Below are 16,016 nucleotides of genomic sequence, written 5' to 3' on the forward strand. Positions count from 1 at the left end.
CCCACGTTTCCTCCCCCCCCCCGTGATGCAATCTCACGTTACGGTGCCTGAATTTCTGGTGGCCCCGCCTCAAATCTCTGAACTGCCCCTCATCTAACTCCACCAGAATGAACCAACCAGGGGCGGCAATGTCTTTTCGCTTAAGCAAGCGTAACGAACGGAGGTGTGGGGACAAAGTGACGCCGTACGGATCAGGAGCCTCACGGTTGATGGAGCCGCGCTTCGCCGCTCGCTGACCGTCAAAAGAGAAAAGGGTAATACCGATGAACGGTCGGATGTGCCTTATACGTTAGCGGTTGAACTGCTCATTAATGCACGTGATTATTCCCACCCTCTTTCCTGCCTCTTTCCAAACTCTGACCGAAACAGAACCCACACCTCGTCTTCGGTAACGCCGACCTGTAAAATTCCCAAAATACCAAATAAAACTAGCTGGTAGCATTTAATTAATTTCTGCTGGATGTGGGGGCAGAATTGGTATTTGCAAAAGGAACGGGGCTTCTGGGCCGGCAAGGTGTTTGGTTGAACCAACCTAACAACCACCACTTTCCTTCACACTTCTTTGCTTTTACCAAATAAAAATAGAAATTCAATTTAGTTTCGGAAATAAATTAGCCCTAATCAATTTTGGAAATAATTTTAGTATAAAAGTATAAATTATCCTCTCTTTCTTCTTTTTTGGGTTTTCTAAAGCCATTCTTTGTGGATTTGATCTACTGTTCGCTCCTCTCTCTAGAACAGAACTCCTCCCTCCTCCCGCCGGAAAACCTCCTTCTGCGCCGGAAAACCGCTCGTTCGCCGGCGAGGTTCCTCGGAGGGCTCATCGTGTGGAAATTTTTCGTTCCTTGTATCATTGATTCGGTCTGGTATGTGGCGCGTGGAGTTTTTTTGACGCGGTTGGTGGATTCGGCCCGATCTTTGAGTTTGATTCGGCCTGCGGTGGTTCACGAGAATGTGGTGAGCCTGAGCACCTGTTTGGGATCTTTTACGGCCGGTATTGTCAGCTAGGATTCAGCTTTCGCCGTCTGGATCCTGTTTTTGGTGTTGGGCTTTTTCTTTGGTTGGTTTCTTCGCTCGGCGAAGTTAAAGAAGACGGAGGCGTCCAGAGAAGAACTTCGGAATGAGATGGTACGGGATTCAGCTGATAGCTGATGCATTTTGTTCTTTGTTTGGACAGTTCAGATCTATCTGTTAACTCTCCCTCCGTCTCATAACTTTACCTCTATACATGCCTACTGGATTTCTCTATATATTTTTCTTTGTACGAGTTGTTACGATGGTGTAGTTTTTCTGCAGTTTTTTGATCTGAAGGAATTCAGGGAGTAGTCGACTTAACGCAACGCTGTTGATGTGTTTTACAACTTTGGAATTGAGAGATTTTCAACCGTTTTCTTAAAATAATTTTCGTGTTATTTTTAAGCAACTGGGGAATTTTAATTTCTTGAGAATATTTTGTTCTATTTGATGTTAATTTAGATATTTTCTCGGACTTGTGAATGATCACAATGGTACATTTGTTTTATTAAAGCAGAGTGGGGTTATTTTTTATAACTGCCTGCTATAATTTCGGAAAACATTTTTAGTTTGAGTTGAAAACTTTGTGGCTCCGATTTTGTTTTTGTTTTCTTTTTTCCCAACAACACACCCTATGAGTTACGATCGCCAAATGATGCTTGATTTGTGTTGGCGTGGTAGAAATAGAAGGGGTCTTACATGATTAATACTAAAGTCATACATGACAGTCCTTCAGCAATGCCTTAATTCTCCCTTGGCGCGTAGATTTTCTGTTAGAAACTAATTTGGTACTACTTGTTCTTAGCAGACCATATTCGTCTATGGAAAAATGTGAAAAGAGGTAGAAAGTAATCATCATCTTCAATAACACTTCAGATAAACAACAAATGAAGCCTTAGGTGCCATTTTTCTCTTAGTGATGGTGATCTATATAATTGAACCGGTCATATATTGTAGTAAAAACTCTGTTCTTATTCTCAAGATAAATGGGTCATGGTTTCAGGTTTCAGCTGATTGTTAATTTACTGTTTAGGTGTAGATGCTCGATTTGGATAAACATTTTCATTTTACCATTCCTTCTCTGATGCATGTGACCTGTTATCATTGTAATCAAGTTTTTGGGAGTAGTTAATATTTCATGCTTCAGTTGTACAAGGATTTTGAGGAAGATAAAGGAGGTAGGAAGATGGAGGGGTATAGAAATCTTACTTTGGTGGCTAATGTAGTGAAGCGCAGGATCTGTAGGTCCAAATTCCACAACAAAAAGGTCATAACTAAACATTCCCTATTGTGTCCCAAAACTAGGAAGGAAACAAGATTTGCCAGGTAAACAACGTTACCTGGCAAATCTATAATAAGTAGGCATCTTTAGTTCACAAGGCTCTCCATTTTAGAGGATTAGAGAAGGGTCGTTTTTATATGCAGTCTTACCTTTACTTTGCAAAGAGGTTGTTTCTACAATTTGAACCTGTGATCTTTTAGTCATAAAGGAGCAACCTCACCTTTGCTACTCAGATCCAAAATAAAGTTGTATTAGGTTAATTTATATTTTACTTTTAGGTAACCAGACTTCCAGTTATTAGATTTCTAGTAGGACTTTTTTTTTTGGGGGGGGGGGGGGGGGGGGGTTTGGGGGGCTGTAAATGGGAAACAATCAAGAGGAATATTCAGTAAATTTATAAGAGTACCTTTTTTGTTGGATTACTAATAAAATAATTCTAAGATTTGTTTATAATGTTCAGAATAACTAGGGTATAGTAGTAAGCTTCATACATATATGGTATATATAACTAAATAATCTGCAGTGATGTCTTTTCTTTTTTTTATCGTGGTTATTTTTATGATAAGTAAAAGATGTGAATTGGTTACCAAGATGGTGCCATTGATATGCAAAAGGAGCTCATCAAAACTTCACCTGACTATCTTCTTCAAGTCACAAAAGAAAGAAGCTTGCTATTCTTTATTAATGATCCAATACATACTTCTACTTTAGTATGTCTTTGATTTAATTTTTTTGTTCACATCAATAAGATGAACCTATTCCCATGATAACACTTAAGTTGAGGTCTTGATATTTTCTTGATGCCACTCAAATTATTGTCTTAGTAGATCCATCAGGTAACAAACTCCAAGCTCAACCTTCGGTATAAATTCCATAGAAAAACTTGAAGTCTTTGAATTGACAAAACAAAAGTTCATATATTATTAGTGCTCAATTTTGTGCATTTTGTTTCACAATTACTTTTGTTAATTCCCTTTCTTCTAACCAAGCCATAAAGTAGGATGTATCAGTGTTATTAAAGGCACACCTAGGCTCAAGGTGCACCTTGGGTGCCTGGAATGCTTCCAGGTGGGCGCAGACCATCAAGGCGAGCCTAGGCCCAAGGCACTTTGGGCTTAGGCGCGCCTGGGCTTTTTTAATTGTTTTTTACTTTATTTTACTGTTTATTACTTTATTTAATTTTTAACTGTTTAGGGTTTAAATTTATTGCTTCAACTACAAATTTGACAGTGAGTAAAAAGACTACTACTTCAATGCTCCAATTAAATTTGAACTAGATGAAGATGGAGAGGGAGATAATGTGGAAGAAGATATCAGAGATGATGCTTGTAATGATGAAAAAATGGAAATGTTTGATTTTGATGATGAGGAAGATTTTTAGATTATTTAAAATGCATATATAGTTAATCTTGATTAAGATTTAAGACCTATAAATTGTTTTAAGATTTAATTCAAGTTGACTTCAAGACTTTTAGATTGCATATTTTGGCATTTTTTATTGTTCTTTTTATTAGTATATGTTGAATTTTTCAATTTTCTTGATAATATGCTTGTAAATACGTTATTAGGAGTTAGAATCTATTTTATATTTTATTCTTCAACTATGATATATATTTTTCTTTTTCTTTTTTTTTAGTTAGCATGTGCCTAGTTCCATCAGGCGTGCGCCTCGCCTTGCGCCTTAGGCTCCTGCACCCTTTTGTGCCTTAGTGTGCCTTGGGCATTTAATAATACTAGGGTGTATTTCCCTATTGCCTCAAGCTATTTGAAATTTGGTACTTCTGTTTTCTACCCTCAATGTGGAGATTTGTTTTTTTTCTTTACAAGTCTAGATATTTGCTGGATATGGCTCTTTTGTGTTTGGTTTAGATGTGGTCCACATTAGGAGGCAATAAAAAATAGATGCTTTACATTTGACATGTAGCAAAGCAATCTTCATAATGAACATAATTTTTTTTTTAATATCAAGATATTATTATGTTATTATTTTTCTCAAATCATATGTCAAAACCCTGTGCTAATGATTTATTTGAAAATTTGATGATCAATCTGAAAACTTTTGGGGGAGTCCTTTTGCAGCCATTTTGTTTTTAACTTCTTATATATACACAAACGTATCTTTTCTCAGACACACACGCAACCATGGTAGCATGTTATTCGACTTTGCTAATTCTTTTGTTCCACAAATTCAGTGAATGCATTATTAACTTTCTAACTTCCTTCTCATGATGTGGTTTTGGTTGTGTTTAGCATGATGAAGTGTGGCTGCAAGGCTATATTATATTTCTTGCTTCACATCTGTTCTGGATTGTTTTGTGCTTTCAGAGCTATTATGTTAAGCTTGTTGAGCTAATTTTTACATCTGATAACTTTATGTTTTATTTTCATCAGGTGGAAGGAAGGATTTGTATGTCTCGAGAGGCTAAATTAGAATTTTTGAAGCGTAAAAGGCTTCAGCGTATGAAATCTGAAACTTTGAGCAATAGTGCATGTGTCAGTGTGACTAACATGATGACTAGAAGTGGAGGAGATGCTTTAAGAGCTTCTGCATCGTGTGGTATGGGATTACACGGCAATGCAGAGACATTTTCACGAGCTGCTGGTGCTTCAAGCGAGAGGGATGCCTTCTCAAAGCGCATGGTAGCTAAGTTTGACTTGAATGATCTCGAGTGGACTGAAAAGATTCCCGAGTGTCCTGTTTACCGTCCAGATAAAAAGGAATTTGAGGATCCGTTGGTTTATCTGCAAAAGATAGCACCGAAAGCTTCAAAATACGGTAAGGTCCTTTAGATGTTTGTTATCTGTATCTATAAAGTGAAGCATACTGCTGATGGCATTTCAATTATTAGTGTCTTGAAGTTGTTGGAGTTTAATGACACTATATGTTATGGTTGTGCCATACTGCTGATGCAGAATGTTCTATTTAATTTTGACCACATTAGTTGAAACAGTAAAAATATGGTGTGGGTTATATTGATGCTAGTTTTCATTACAAGTCTAAACTCTAAAAACTTTAATAACCAAGAACCATAGTGGCATATTCCTTCTTCTTTAGGTCAATCTGTAGTCTCAAATTTCTGGTCATATAAAAAGTGTTTACATGACTGGAGCATACTTATATTGTCAAAGGATGGAAACTGAGAAAGGAGAAACAATAAAGAAATTACAACTATATTGTTGCAGAATGCTGTATACTGAATAAAGAAATACAATTATATTTACTTGTTTATACACCAATGATGCTTTTTCTTTTTTTAAGTTTTTTTTTGTATTTTATGGCATGCACTCAATTATGTTCCTTTGGTTTGCATACTTAAGTTGATTGGTTTCTTGTGGAGTGGCAATTTATCTATACTTAAGTTGATTGATTTTCAGGTATATGCAAGATTGTGTCTCCATTGAATGCATCAGTTCCTGCTGGTATGGTATTGATGAAAGAGAAAGTAGGTTTTAAATTTTCAACTCGAGTGCAACCTCTCCGTCTTGCTGAGTGGGATAATGATGACAAGGTCACTTTCTTTATGAGTGGGAGGTAAGTGTTCATACTAAATTGAGATACGGTGCTTTTTCTTGACGTCTTCGTTTTTGAGTGTGATATTCGATTTTTCAGAAATTACACATTTCGTGATTTCGAGAAAATGGCGAACAAGGTTTTTGCTCGTAGATATTTTAGTGCTGGATGTCTTCCTGACGCATACTTGGAAAAAGAATTTTGGCGTGAAATAGCTTGTGGAAAGACTGAAAGTGTTGAATATGCTTGTGATGTTGATGGTAGTGCCTTTTCATCTTCTCCCAATGATCCGCTTGGGAAAAGCAAATGGAACCTCAAGGTGTTCATCTTTATACGTTTATTTGTCTGTCATTCCTTCTCAGAGGAGTTTTTTGTCTTTTGTGTGTATAGGCTGAACTTTTTGCAGAAAAAGAATACTAATTTTCAGGATGAAAATTCAAAGAAATTGGTTGGCGTAAATAGTTGGCTTGTTGTCCACCCGTCTCTTTTTTTTAATTTAAATTGGGGCCTTTTTTTTTTTTGCAATCTTTTCTATGTTGTATGCTTTTTAACTATTCTTCAGTTGTGTACCTTCATCTCCAATAGCTAATAAATTACCAGGCTGCTTTACAATGTCTACTCAGATGTCTTTGATTTATACACGATGCTAAATTATTTTCAATGTGGTGTGGTCATATGAGGAGAAGACCGATAGCGGCTCTTCTAAGAAGAGGAGATTGGATGGAATGGAACAAACCTTTAACAAAAGAGGTAGAGGTAGAAGAAGAAGAAAACCTCGGTAGACGTGGTTGGCCTGGATTAAGGATTGATGTGGTGTTGTTTATTGTCATCCTACCAAGCATGGCTTCTCAACCTTATCTCTCCTATACCTTCAGCAATAAACCAGATACTGCACATCTGTAATAGAAAACGTTTTCTCTCAAACTGTAATTTTCTGCAGTGATTGATCACATATCCAACATGCTATGTTGGATATGTGATCAATCACTGCAGAAAATTACAGTTGAGAGAAAAAGTTTCCTATGCTTTCTTATTGTTTTCTTAACATAATCTTTCTGTTGTACTTAGGATTGCCACACATCCAGCTTACTATCCCTCCAAGAACTCACCGATTACACCTCTTATTCTTAATTACACAGCACTTGACAGAAATCAGAAGAATAGGAATACAAAACAGCAACAAAACCATACAAGAAATACAAGATTTTATCCTGGTTCAGTCTCATAAATGAGACCTACATCCAGACTGCCTTGGGCACCATGAAAACTCCACTATCTTGAATCCTTACAGCGATTACATGCACTAGAATATATCTCTCTTTCCCAGAGTCTAAAACCCTAGACTATACAGAGAACACCCCAAGAGAACACACAAAACAACCCTCCTCTCGGCCTGGCACATTCTCGCTCAACTCTCTCAAGATATCCACTGCTTTCATAATAATTCCAAGCCCTCCCAGCCCCTATTTATAGACCATAGAGGCGGGCAAGACAGTTACAACAAACTGCCCATCCTGACCGGATTAAACAACTTCCGGTCAGCCTAACCTAAACTATAAAACCCTCATTTACATTGAGAAAACATGCTAACAGAATTACATAAGGGAAAAACTAAGTACAGAAAACTAATCTAATACAAATGACTTCACACTTTCCATCATTTCAATTTTAAGTTTACTATCAGAGAGAAGGGAATTATATGTATCACTTGATTTTCCTCTCTCTCTCTCTCTCTCTCTCTCCCCCTTTTGTTTTTGTTTTGATAGTGAATGAGATGTCCAAACTGCTTTACATTTTGTCCGGCATGTCCCTGTTAAAAGTAGCCTTTCAACTGTATATGCTGGTCTTTTCTTCTTCTGTCAATTTTATTTAATTTTATTTTTTTTACCATCTCCCTATAATTTCCTATTTTGATTGACTTCCATTTCTTCTACACTGTTCTGTCACCTATTCTTACCTATTTTTTACTGTTGCAATTGCAGAAACTTTCTCGTCTACCCAATTCTGTACTACGGCTTCTAGAAAATACAATTCCGGTACTGTAATAATTAATTTCTTTTTGATTTAAATTTTCCCCACTACCGCTTTTGTTTCTCATCAGTATGAGGCTCATATTTCAGGGCGTTACTGAGCCAATGCTTTATATTGGAATGCTGTTTAGTATGTTTGCTTGGCATGTGGAGGATCACTACTTGTATAGGTATATAGGCTTATATGAATGTCATTAACCTTACAAATTACTTTCTGTTGAGAGAGAACTCAATATAAATTCTTTTATCTCATATCCTTGCAGTATCAATTATCATCATTGTGGAGCAGCAAAAACTTGGTACGGAATCCCTGGTCATGCTGCTTTAGATTTTGAAAAGGTTGTTCGGGAACATGTATATACTAACGATATACTAGCTGCTGATGGAGAGGATGGGGCATTTGATGTGCTTTTGGGGAAAACAACTTTGTTTCCTCCAAATATTTTACTGGAACATGATGTCCCTGTCTACAAGGCTGTCCAAAAGCCTGGGGAATTTATAATAACTTTCCCTAGAGCATATCATGCAGGATTTAGTCATGGTGAGATGTTCTTCTGGCATAATTACGTTCTTAAAACTGGAAGGCTATACAATTTTTTTTTTTATCTTCTTGTTTTTATATCTCTTCATTTCCCATTCTTCCTTGTCATATTCTTCTTTTTCATTTTTATCACATGCATTTGGTCACTAGTATAATCATGTTTGAATATTCAGGTTTTAATTGTGGTGAAGCAGTAAACTTTGCTATTGGTGACTGGTTCCCTTTGGGGTCCATTGCTAGCCGTCGTTATGCACTTCTTAACCGGATACCTCTCCTTCCTCATGAGGAACTCCTTTGCAAAGAAGCAATGTCGCTCCATACAAGTTTGGAACTTGAAGATCCAGATCATTCATCTGCAGAGTTGATCTGTCACCATAGCATTAAGAGTTCATTTGTTAACTTGATACGGTTCCAGCACCGTGCCCGTTGGTGTCTAATGAAGAAAAGGGCATATATTCGTGTTATTCCAATTTCTCATGGAACTATTCTCTGCAGTCTCTGCAAACGTGATTGTTATGTAGCATACATTAATTGCAACTGTTGCCTTCATCCCATTTGCCTTCGCCATGGTATGTTGGCTCACTGTTTGCTTTGTTGTAATGTTTGAAAATATTGCACTGCTGGTTTGGCACTGAGGTTATACAATGTTTTGTAAATACAGAGGTTAAGTCACTTGACTTATCGTGTGGGGGCACTCGGACTCTGTGTTTAAGAGAAGATATTAGTGATATGGAAGCTGCAGCCAAGAAATTTGAGCAGGAAGAGGGTATGTTGTCTCAGGCTCAGCAACAAGGTGGAGGTGGTGATGATTTAATCAAATTCTCAACCGCCGAACAGGATGGATATACTCCTTATTGTGAGACAAACTTTGATTTGAATATAGAGATTGCTGAAAGCCAGGATCTGATCAAGCAGCCAGAGTCCAGTTCTCAAAGCCATCCCCCTGCAAGATCTGGTGCAGAAAGTTTTGGAACTCAGGCATCAGATCCATCTCTCTCTTCTGCTGCGTCAACACTTTGTTCTTTTCTAGAGCCAGACAATTATGTTTGTATTGACAACAATGTAAGTTAGCTCCTATATGCATTTGTGGCCTTAGTTTGACATTTGTAGGCCATGTAATATCATCAATCTGTTGTTTTCACTTGGGCATTAATGTAGGTCTGAGTGATGATCCTAAAAGATGAGTTATAAATTTTTCCATATTCTCAGCAGGTGGCACTTGATGCAAACTTGAGTTCAGGGGACCTTCTGTCTACAGAGTTGTCTAATGACGCTTGCAATGCACATGAATATTCTGTCAATAATACATGTTTTGGTACCCAAAAAAGTGATATTCAGGGGCTAGAGGTTAGGCCTGTCCCAGACCAGGATAGTGACGAATCAGATTCAGAGATATTCAGGGTTAAACGTCGATCTTCTGTGAAAGTTTTGGAACAAAGAAATGTGAACAATGTCATCTCTCCAAATGTTGAATATCAGGTATATTTCCCGCTTATATTTCAAATATCCAGGCCTTGCAGAAAATAGGCGATAAATAAAATTGATTGGTGAATTAGAATTCGTGTAGCTGACACATTGTGGGACAAAGGCTTGATATGTTTTTATGTTTTCAATGTCTATAGCATATTATTCTCTAATTTTGTATTTTAATTAACTTAAATTCCAACAACAAAACAACATCATATCAAGTGTTTTATCCAACTATATGAATTTTTTCTAGAATTCATGTTTGATACAATGAGTTTTATGTTCGCTACAGCTACCTAAAGCAGCCTTCCTTTATCCTTTAAACGTCTAGAGGCAAAATAGGAGTTTCATTTGACAGTTATGCTAATTTGATCTATAAGGCTAATTTGTTGAAGAGATCGATTTTTGTGCTTTTGATGAGTGATGCAGAAATGGAAAACTCCAAAAGAGAATTTGGAAGTATTACAATGTGGCTGATAAGAAAAATAGTATTTCCTCATTTGAGGGAAATTAATGTTGAACTACATGACAATTTTCCCCCAGTTGCCTAACTCCTACGATATGAGTATGACCTGTTTGGAGAACATCATTTTGCCTGTATTGCAGCTTTGAAAGATGAACTGTGATTATTTTGTCATAATATTATTTAGCTCCAACTATTTTTGTCTAGAAACGACAGTGCTTGGTCACAACTGTGAATAATACCAAGAGTCCAGATTACAACTTTATGGGTTAGTTATAGACAATTATACCCAGGCATCTGAGTCTGAATTACATTCCTAAAGAAAATATGTTAGTTTTCTAAGCCTTTCTTGGTCAGTTCTGAAACGAAGACCACTTAAAGCAATGTGATGTAAGTCGGGTTGTGTGAAGGGGTTGGGTCTAGGCTAGACTAATTTGTGAAACGTTGTTCATGAACATGAGATCCAGTTCGGAATGTTATAAGGGTTATAACCTGTCAAATGATAGATGAGTAGATTTGGACAATCAATTGAGATTTGATACTCTAACCATTTGTATTAACTTTTCAACCCTAAACTCATGCAGCCAAGAACCTATCTAACTGGAGGGTTCCTTCACCTGCCCAGATTTTTTGTGGGGTCCATTTTCTTCCCTTGTTACCTATTGCTAGTTAAAGAGGGAAAGAGTAAGAAAAATATAAAAGGATGGACTAGCAAAAGAAAAAAAACAGAGATGGAGAGTCCTCTGCTGTCTGGAGATCCCAAATCTAGGTTCTTGAACAGAGAAACCTGATCCGGAGGCTGGGGTCCATTATCAGTAGACAAGGTTCTTATCCGAAAAAGCCATATCATCAACAAAGTAGTAGTTGAAGAGAAGAGGGACCTCAAGATCCGGTTCTTGGTGGACTTTAATGAAAGTATTTGAGTTTTTTTGATTGAGAAAGTAGATCCGAAGGGTCCCTTTTCCAGCCAAGAAAGTCAGATTTGGGTTCTGAACTGTAGAATCCATAGTGCTGTGCTCTTGGCAAGAGAGTAGGGAAATTTAAAATCTCAGGGAACCCTGACCCAGGATTTAGGTTCTCTAGCTGAGAAACTAGATTTGAAAGGTCTGTCTTTGACTGAGAACTCAAGTCATCAATGATGACAAATAAGAGGAGAAAGCAGCAAGCTTTCATTAGTGGTAGCAATTGGGAGGTATTGGAGAGGTGAGTGATGTTAAGGGAACTTTTATGAATTGAATTAATGGTGACAAAGAGGAGAGAAGAGAAATGAGCCAGGTTAAGATATTTGGATGAATTGAAAAAAAAAAAAAAGATAGGCTAGATAGCAATTTAAGATGTTGAATTGAACAAATGAGAAAATCAAGAGAACCAGAGATTCGCAAGAAAAAAAAAAGGGGGGGGGGTCGTATCAAATTGTCAAGCAGATACCTATTATTCAGAAATTGGATTTGGAACTATCGGATTTGGCCTAGTTTGTGAATGGATCTTGACTCAATATGTGTGCTTTATTGGATCTGGACCTGTTCTGAGCCAGACCACTGAAAGGCTTAGATGGAATAGCGTTCTTTCTGAATGTTGATGTGAAGTTGAAACTTTTTTCCAGTTTAGCTTGTATACTGAATTAATAATTCATGTCTGACCAAGCTTTAACATCTCTATTAAAAGTTTGTTTAAAGGGTGCTATGGATAATGTAGATCTTGATAGTTGGTGTAGCCTGAAGCTCTTGCTCAAACCTATAATGGGCCAAATAGCGTGTAACACCATTAGATACCAAATCAGGACCTAAAGGGTAGCTGCAAACATGCATAGAAATACTGTTTTCCATCAACATGTGAATATCCTTAATAAGTAGTTTTACTTGATTAAAATTCAGAAATATTTTACTGTCCACCAACGGATCTAATCTAACTGATTTTCTGTTAATGTGCGTCTGTTTTTTGTCCACAGGCTTCAACAGTATTGTCCTGTTTATCTACACATGCTATGTAGGATTAAGCTTCTATAATTGTTTGTCATTAGCTGAGCCGTGTATTTATTTCTGCAGGGGCTTAAGCGACTAAAGAAACTCCAACCTACGGGAAGATGTGAGGTGTCGACATCGACGGAATGTTCCAATTCTGATAATTTAAACCGCACAGTCACTTGCAGCATAACACGTGCAAAAGAAACGTCAGATGGTGCTTTGAGGGACAGACAAGGCAGAGGAACTTGCATTCCCATCTCAATTAAGTTGAAGAGAAATGTTGAAGAAGGAGCGAGTAAATTCAGAGAACACAACAGAGACAAAGATGATAGGTCTGAGTATGAGTTGGGAGGAAGGACAGTTAGAGAACGGGCCCCTCCTTTTGAGATTGGACCGAAGCGCCTCAAAGTCAAAGGGCCGTCTGTAAATGGGTCGGACAGCAGGTTGGAGTGAGTAAATCTCCAGGGTGGTCCTCTGGGATATTATCTCCATTTCCTGACTGCTAACTTTCTTTTCTCTAATTGGGTTGGGGGGGTTTCTATTTCTAACAACACGACAAAAGTGAAATTGATTTGGGAGCAGCAGCAGCAGCAGCAGGAGGAAATATTAACCAAGGTTTAGATGACAGAAAACAGGTTATGATTCTTTGTGCAGGCCTCAAATTGGGGCAAGTTGGCACGGAAGATGGTGATTTTTAGTAGGGTTCTCACGGGCGCCGGGGTGTTTTTCCGACTTTGGCAGGGGTGGAGAACCTTCCTGCATTCAGAAAAAGATGGGGTAGATTTTGGATTTATTAGTGACATCATTGTAAATTTGTTCTTTCTAACAATCGCGTCAAACAAATTATAATTCTTGGGAGGAAACGGGTATTCCCGTTATCCCCCCCTCTGTTTCTCTCTCTCTCTGTCTCTCTCTCTCTAGTTTTTAGTTTGCCTGCCTGCTTGCTTGCTGCCTCCCCTGCTAAAGGTTCGTTATTCTTTCTGTAGCAAAAGGGCACATGGACTACTTGAATAAAACTTAAGAAAATTCCTTTTATTTTATATTTTTTTCTCTTTCGGGTCGTCTCTCTCTCTCTGGTTTCTCAAATTTCGTTTGCTACTATGCTATGCTATGGCATACTTCTTTTCCCCCGAAAATTGATGCCATTTCTGGAAGCATTATGTGCAAGGAATGATGAATGTTCTTGCTAAAGCTCTTATCTTACTCACGTTTAGTTTAAACTAGTGATTGGCCTGAGGTGGTTTATGTCAGGCTGGTTTATTGAAATTGTTGAATTTACTCGGCTCACTACAGCAGGGAAATTATTAATATTGTGAATATTGTTGTAGAGGTTCAAAATGGGTTTCGGCAGTTGCGGATTTTACCTCTTTGGCCCTTCTTGTGCGGGTGGGGTCGGACTGTGCTAGGCTAACCCGTTTGGCCCTTATAAAAAGAAAAAAAAGAAAAATGATACACGCAAATTTTTATATCAAACAATGCCTTAAGTTAAGATGTTGGAAAATGAATAAAAAAATTTATTATATAAAATTAATTTCAAAGGATACAATTAAAAAACTAAAACAGAATGCAAAGTTTACTTTAAATGATGTCTCAATTTACTACGTTCAAGAGTGGATATAATATGTGACAAATAATAACAATTGATAATATGTGCAAAATATAAGAAGGTTTATAAAATGGGCATATTAAGGTGTTTTTAATGTATTTTGTCTTTAATATTTAATTTTTTTATGAATTAATAAAGTATTTTTAAGAATATAATATATTATTACACTCCATAGCAAAAGCGTTAGAAAATTTATCTTCTACTGCTGGGGGCTGCTGTGCTGGGCCTTGGTACCTGCTCTCATTGATGAGCGATCTAATGCCTTATACGCGAAGTAGCTGAATCACTGGGCATTAATATTTACTGCTGTCGGTCTCAGTCCTTAAAGCATAAATATAAATTTGGACCATTGGTAGCCCGCTTGTGTGCCAAGCGCGACCATTATGGACCTTAGCCTCAACAACTCGACCCCTTTTACATATTCTTTTTATTTTTATATTATTTTAGAATTTTTTGAATTCTTTCGGACAATTGTAGATTTTTCCTTCTCTAGTTCGTACAGACTCAAAATTTTATGAGGGAAAAATAAATATTGTTTATCGTGAGAGAGACTCAAAGATTGAGTAGCATTTTATAAAGGGACGAGTACAAGTAGAGAGAGAGAAGCAGATATATATTTAGTTCATATATTCTAAATTTACAATAGAGATGATGTCTGGGCCGCCAACTTACAGCCCAATATTTTAGTCCAGACATTTTGTTCAATATGCTGGCCCACTTTATGCCATATAAAATACAACCAGCCACATTATGAAAAGGGTGCCCAAATTTCTAATCAACTAAAAGTTATGGTGGAATTGTTGAATAGAAGGGAAATTCATAATTTAAATTATGTGACAATGATATTTATGTAATTGAAAGTTGTATTATATATGAAAAGAAAGAAAGAAATTCTGTTTGTGCAGCACTATCCCTATCTTACCAAATGAGAATGGAGGGATGTAAGACAAGGGGAAAGGAAAGGAAAAGAAAAGAAAAGTAAAGAAAGCATGATAATGGGTTCTTGTCGAAACATGCACAATCCTCCACTTGCTTGGGTAGATTTTGTTGATCAGAACTGATAAGCTAGCGCTTCACTTGCTAACAATCTTTGAAAAGATTCATTTTGTTCCAACTTTTTGGGTGCCAGTCTTACAACAGCTAGGATCTAATTATACATATATACCTGTGGCAAGGGCTCGTCCACATAAGAAGGCATTTGCTACTTATAGTCATGTTTTCTATTTTTGATTGGCAAATTCTGTATTTGCTTTTCCAAGTGTGGTCAAGCTCCTTGAGCATATTTGCCCATGTGGGTACTGAAACAATAGCTTTGCATCATTCCCAAATTTTGAGGTTTCAAGGTCTTACATAAGTTTGGGAATATTTTAAAGACTAGACCTAGTATTTATACCTGAGAATTATCCTGAGGTGTGTAATTTTTTGCAAATAAAATTCATTCAGAATATATAATGTGATAGTTACCCCAAGAAAAATAATATTTATTGTTTGACTGTTTCTCACATTCAAGTCTAATGAAATTATAAACGAGAGTCTCTTAAATAAGACCAATTTAGGTCAAGTAGCATTGCGGATATGGATGATATATATATATATATATAGGTAGATATATATTAGATTAGAATTTTCGCTTATCATGAATAGGTTCCTAATAAAGTTGGTGATGAATTATTTATATCTTGTTAATTTTTGAGATGTTGTCCTTGTGCTATAAGATTATTTATTTAAAGAGAGTGTTGCAACCAAATAAGTAATTCTTAAGATATGGATAACTAATTATGTATGTAGAATGGTTAAAACTATATAAAATACGTACGTTTATTCATTGTTATAGAATCGTGGATATAAATATTAAAATAGAATCATGTTCAACAAAAAATTATTAGTGGCCCCATCCTAACATTTATACATATATTTTGTAGGAAATCTATAAGAAATAATTAATATGTTCAGAATTAAATGGCATTTCTTAGTTCAAATTTGAGCTTCCCAAACTTTCAAGCAAGGCAAGATGAATATGGGAGTGCTTAATAGCTGGAAAAGCCAAAAGAAAGTACAAATTAAAGTGTAGGTCTATGACTGAAAATTCTTAATTTGGAATTTGGAATTTGGAGAGCCACCAACTAAAATGAATCCAC

General features: G+C 36.7%; 1 protein-coding gene across 2 annotated transcripts; it reads left to right on the forward strand.

Moving 5' to 3' along the window:
• Window positions 1-662: 662 nt before the first annotated feature.
• LOC127813513 (lysine-specific demethylase JMJ13) lies at window positions 663-13,314 on the forward strand. Of its 2 annotated transcripts, none has more exons than XM_052354514.1 (11): window positions 663-1,128; window positions 4,688-5,072; window positions 5,672-5,828; window positions 5,907-6,126; window positions 7,790-7,843; window positions 7,928-8,007; window positions 8,101-8,378; window positions 8,552-8,947; window positions 9,040-9,440; window positions 9,588-9,857; window positions 12,354-13,314. In XM_052354514.1, the coding sequence occupies exons 1-11, from the start codon at window positions 1,126-1,128 to the stop codon at window positions 12,723-12,725; spliced, it is 2,616 nt and encodes an 871-aa protein (XP_052210474.1). In that variant the 5' UTR covers window positions 663-1,125; the 3' UTR covers window positions 12,726-13,314. The 2 variants fall into 2 exon arrangements, with proteins under 2 accessions (XP_052210474.1, XP_052210475.1); XM_052354515.1 differs by having other exon boundaries at window positions 9,591-9,857.
• Window positions 13,315-16,016: the final 2,702 nt, after the last annotated feature.

This window comes from Diospyros lotus, chromosome 11 (assembly GCF_014633365.1).
Source record: "Diospyros lotus cultivar Yz01 chromosome 11, ASM1463336v1, whole genome shotgun sequence".
Classification (NCBI taxonomy): Eukaryota; Viridiplantae; Streptophyta; class Magnoliopsida; order Ericales; family Ebenaceae; genus Diospyros; species Diospyros lotus.